This window comes from Photinus pyralis, unplaced genomic scaffold (genome assembly GCF_008802855.1).
Source record: "Photinus pyralis isolate 1611_PpyrPB1 unplaced genomic scaffold, Ppyr1.3 Ppyr1.4_LG2, whole genome shotgun sequence".
Classification (NCBI taxonomy): Eukaryota; Metazoa; Arthropoda; class Insecta; order Coleoptera; family Lampyridae; genus Photinus; species Photinus pyralis.
The window spans coordinates 37,618,401-37,622,808 of NW_022170403.1; the positions used below are offsets into that span (position 1 = coordinate 37,618,401).

The 4,408-nt window shown below is 35.1% G+C and overlaps 1 protein-coding gene across 1 annotated transcript; it reads right to left on the minus strand.

Moving 5' to 3' along the window:
- LOC116162854 (activator of 90 kDa heat shock protein ATPase homolog 1-like) lies at nt 1–1,625 on the minus strand. Its single transcript, XM_031476590.1, has 3 exons — nt 1,394–1,625; nt 954–1,317; nt 1–900 (listed from the first exon to the last, which is right to left on the minus strand). The coding sequence occupies exons 2-3, from the start codon at nt 1,308–1,310 to the stop codon at nt 238–240; spliced, it is 1,020 nt and encodes a 339-aa protein (XP_031332450.1). The 5' UTR covers nt 1,311–1,317; nt 1,394–1,625; the 3' UTR covers nt 1–237.
- Nucleotides 1,626–4,408: the final 2,783 nt, after the last annotated feature.

Here is a 4,408-nt window from a genome sequence, read left to right on the forward strand (position 1 = left end):
AACGATTCAATTATTTTTTAATGTTTCAGCTGAATTACAGAGGACATAATGGACGAATATTAGGTCTAATTACTGACAATGGTTGCATTTAAAAGTGTGCACAATGTTCATTAAGCTAGGTGTTGCAAAAAGCTAATTTCGATAAATGGTAATATCACAACTGGTTTTCAATTAAAACTTAATCCAAAATTGGAGAATAAATTATTTTTTGTCTAATCGATGATTTGCTAAATAAAGCTAATGTAGAAGAGCTCCAAATCCAAAAGTTTGTTTGATCGAATTCCAGTAATACCGCTCCCAATTTTGTTTGGTAGCATCAGCTTCAGATCTAGGAACGTCGGTTTGTACCACATGTAAAACAGTGTGGTCACTTTTCTGGTCTAACTTAATGGTAACAGTAGAAAAATGTTCAGAAGGCCATTGTTTGCATCTCCATTTCTGCACAATTTTTTCATTTGGAATCAATTCAACGAAATTGCCACTTATGTTACCACCGAACAATTCGAATGATCCACCTGGTACAAGTTCTAGCTTAACTTGACCTCTTGTAAATGCAGTAACCATTTCTATCCTCGTTAAGGCATCATACAAATCTCTCGCTCTACATTGAAACTTCTCAGTTACAGATATTGTGGTGAGGTCTGATATTTTACTTTTCGATTCCGAATTAGACACAACAGGCTGCATGCTTACTTTCTTATTAAACCCACTTGATAAATTTTTAATTTTATCTCCAGTCCCCCCTTCTTTTGGAGGGAGAATCATACCTTTCGAGAACTCAAGGTGTAAATTCTTTACGTAACCATTTAATAAGTCTCGTATAATTGGTTTCCCTTCCTTATTCATAATTTCCTTCAGGGGCTCAGCTTCAATCAAGTTGTCTTTTATTGAAACTTGAATCTAGAAGTTAATTAAGGGACATTTCAGTCGGCTGGAAAATTTTAGCGACTTACGTCTATTTCGTCAACCTCATTTTCTTCAGAAAGATTTGGAATAGTTACACTTCCTTCGTATACTTCATCATTATTATCAATTGTGCCCTTCCATTTCAGTACAAGAGCCCATTCATAAAAGAAAATTAACTTTCCTTTCCTATTGTTAGCAGACGCCTCGCCCTCACATTTCTCAATTTCGTAAACTTTAATACTCGCTCCATTCGACTTTACTTCAGCGCCAATAAATAATTGCTTAAGTTTATCTTTTGACCAGGAACTAGCATCTCTTTCGGTCCAGTGCCAGTTGTTTACATTGGTAGCATCAGGTCTTTCTTCGACTATCCATCGGGGATCTCCTTCGCCCCATTTAGCCATGGTAAATCTGAAAGCAAGTTGAAGGGTTAAGTTCATAATCACAAATTAGCGACTAAACATTACTGCCTTGTTATTCAACTTACATGCTTTAGTAAAATAAAATTATAATAATTGCAGGTAGATAGGTAGATATAGTACAGTTACAGTATCAGCACATTTGTTGAGTACAATAATGGAGCTAGGAATTAATAAATTGTTTGCTTAAAGTTATATCCAGCACTCCAGAAAATTCTAGAAAGTATACAAGTTCCTTCCAATGTGATTCTGCTCCGATCACGTTGGATTGATTGATTATGTAAAATGTCAAATATAAATTGTCATTTATCAGTTGTCAACTGCAAAGTGCACGCTTTATTGTTTTCAGCCAGATGGCGGTAAGGTTATACAGAGTGACATGTTATGAAAAGTGTTTTATTCTACAGGGTGCACAGGACAAACCATTTTGTAGGTTCATAACTAGATATGCTCAACTGGCGAACGAATTTAAAATTTGTTTACGCATCCTGACATCGGTTGACAACTTTAAATTTTGGCGGCGTCAATGATCGATTTAAAACTTACGTTGTTGATAATAAACCATAGACATATGAATACTCATATGTCTATTGGCTTGTTTACACGAGGACAGTAGGTAAGTGGTAACTAAGTTTTAAGTTACCGCTTTTTCTGCAAGTGCTGTTCGCACTGCTTTAAGTTCAAAGTTGGTAAGTTCTAAAATTTTCAAAAATGCAAATCGACGAAATGAATCTAAGGCAGCAGTTTAATAATGTATATTACGCGATATTCTAAACATTATATTAGAAAAAATGTACCACCTTTCAGATTAACAGGAACTGGGCCGAAAATTTTAAGGGAAAGGAAGAGTGTGAGAGGACAATTACCTACATGCGGTGCATTGGAATGCTTGATAAACTATAGAGAATCGCCAAAAATAAAAATAATGAAAATGGTGGTAATGGTGATGGTAGTAATAATAATGAATGTCTTGTTAAAATTTTAATATCTATATTATGGTTGTTTGTCTATTGATGTGATCTGGTTTATTTGTTTGTTTTGTATATTTACTATAAAGTTCAAGTTCTAGGGGAGTCCCACACTACTCCGGATTTCCAGCCGGAGTGTGCGTAATGCATTTCCCCACCTGTCAAAAAAAAAGAAGATATATGCGAAGAAAAAATAAACACGAAAACTTCAGGAGAACAAAGATGAATTGACATTGTTTATTCTTATATTCTGAATGTTTAATATTCCAAAGACATTCAAATCCACTATTCACAAAGAGGGTTCAAACAAACACAGGTTAAGTAAGTGCTCCATTTCTAGATTTCTAAATATTTAGGAAGATTAGTACACCTAATTGGATGCAATGTATATTTATCTCTTTTTTTGGCATACTCTATATTTATTTTTACAATGTAATTTTTTTCTTTTTTCGTAGATCGAAATTCAAAATAGCAAGGTACATTAAGTGGAAGAACAGATGGCGTTATCTTATTGTCAATCTGAACTTCGCCTTGCACTAACTTTTTCTTTTGTTCATTTACTTTTTTTTTGTTAAATAAAGGCAATATTATTATTCGTCTTATTATTATATACTGCGACACAAACTTTACTGTGGTATCTTCTATCCACTTTCATGTCATTTTCAAAACTAGTATCAAATCTACTAATACCTACAATACACAATTCAACTACCTACATACCACCATTGTTTAAATACTTTAATTTAAACAATGATGCCACATACCAACCGATTAACTTATATTATTACTTATTTGTGTGTTCAGACGAGTCAAGAAAACCAATACATATGCGGCAACTTGCTCGAAAAAATAGAAAAAATTCTATCCAAGTGTACTAAATTTTTACTTGTTCCATCACTTGTTACTTGCCACATTCGCGCTGTTCAAATGGTTCAAGTGACTTAAAATTTGGTTAAAATTTAGTTCGACTGTCCCCGTGTAAACAACTCATATGTAGCAAACACAGGGACGGACCTAGACAAAAAAATTGGGGGGGGGGGGGCAGACATGACATTTTGCCAACTCAACTGTAAAAATTTCCAACTCAAACAGGTACTATCTATTAACTATTAAGTATATAATCTTGTCATATATAGTACCTGCACCTCTGTAGTAAATAGGTTATATTAACTTTTCCTGTGCAATGTTAAGTCATGTCAGCAGTATGCACTGGGAAGTGTTCTGTGTTATTTGAGTTCTTATCAGATTGTGGATTCCACTCGGGGTTCCTTTAAAAAATAAACATTCATGTCCAGTATATCTAATTCTTATTATAAATAGATAGAAGCATATTTTTAGCTTCCTAGAACCAGAAAGCAGTTCTGTCAAGAATTTGGCACCTGGTTTTTATTAAAACCTTTTCGTTGTCATTCCTCATTCCTTCAATAGTCGATTTATTACATTTACGATTTACCTACTTTCGCGGCAATCGCCACTGGTAATGAAAATTACCAACTCTTGTCAAAATTACCAACTAGTTAAGTATTGGAGGGGCAGCCTGCCCCCCTTGCCCCCCCATAGGTCCGTCGCGGAGCAAACACGCACCTGTTGCTCACGGACAACAGATTTTAAGTCTTGAAATAAGAGAGCTCTTTCTATTTGAGTTATACCTTCAGTTATTGGCCCTACACTACAATAAACCATATATCGTTAACTTTCAAACAGAATGACACACAAATTTATTAGTGAATTTGTCATCATGGCATGATATAAGGTAATATCATGGTACCGGTAATTCAAATTTGTCAACCATTGACGTCATTAGATGCGTGTGTGTTCGCATGAGCATATTTAGATTATTAAGCGGCAGAGCAGAATGATGCAAGTTTTATAGGGGAGACGATGGTGTCCGTCCGTCCGTCCGTCCGTCCGTGAACACGATAACTGTCAAACGCTTGGACCGATTTGGTTCAAACTTTGCATAGTTGACATATATACCACAAGTAATAAGCCTATTGAAAATGGGTCAAATCCAATGACTCCTTGATGTCGGCTTTTCTGTCTCTGCCAAACGCTTGAACCTATTCGGTTCAAACTTTGCACAGTTGACCTATATACCAGATGTTACTATGTCTT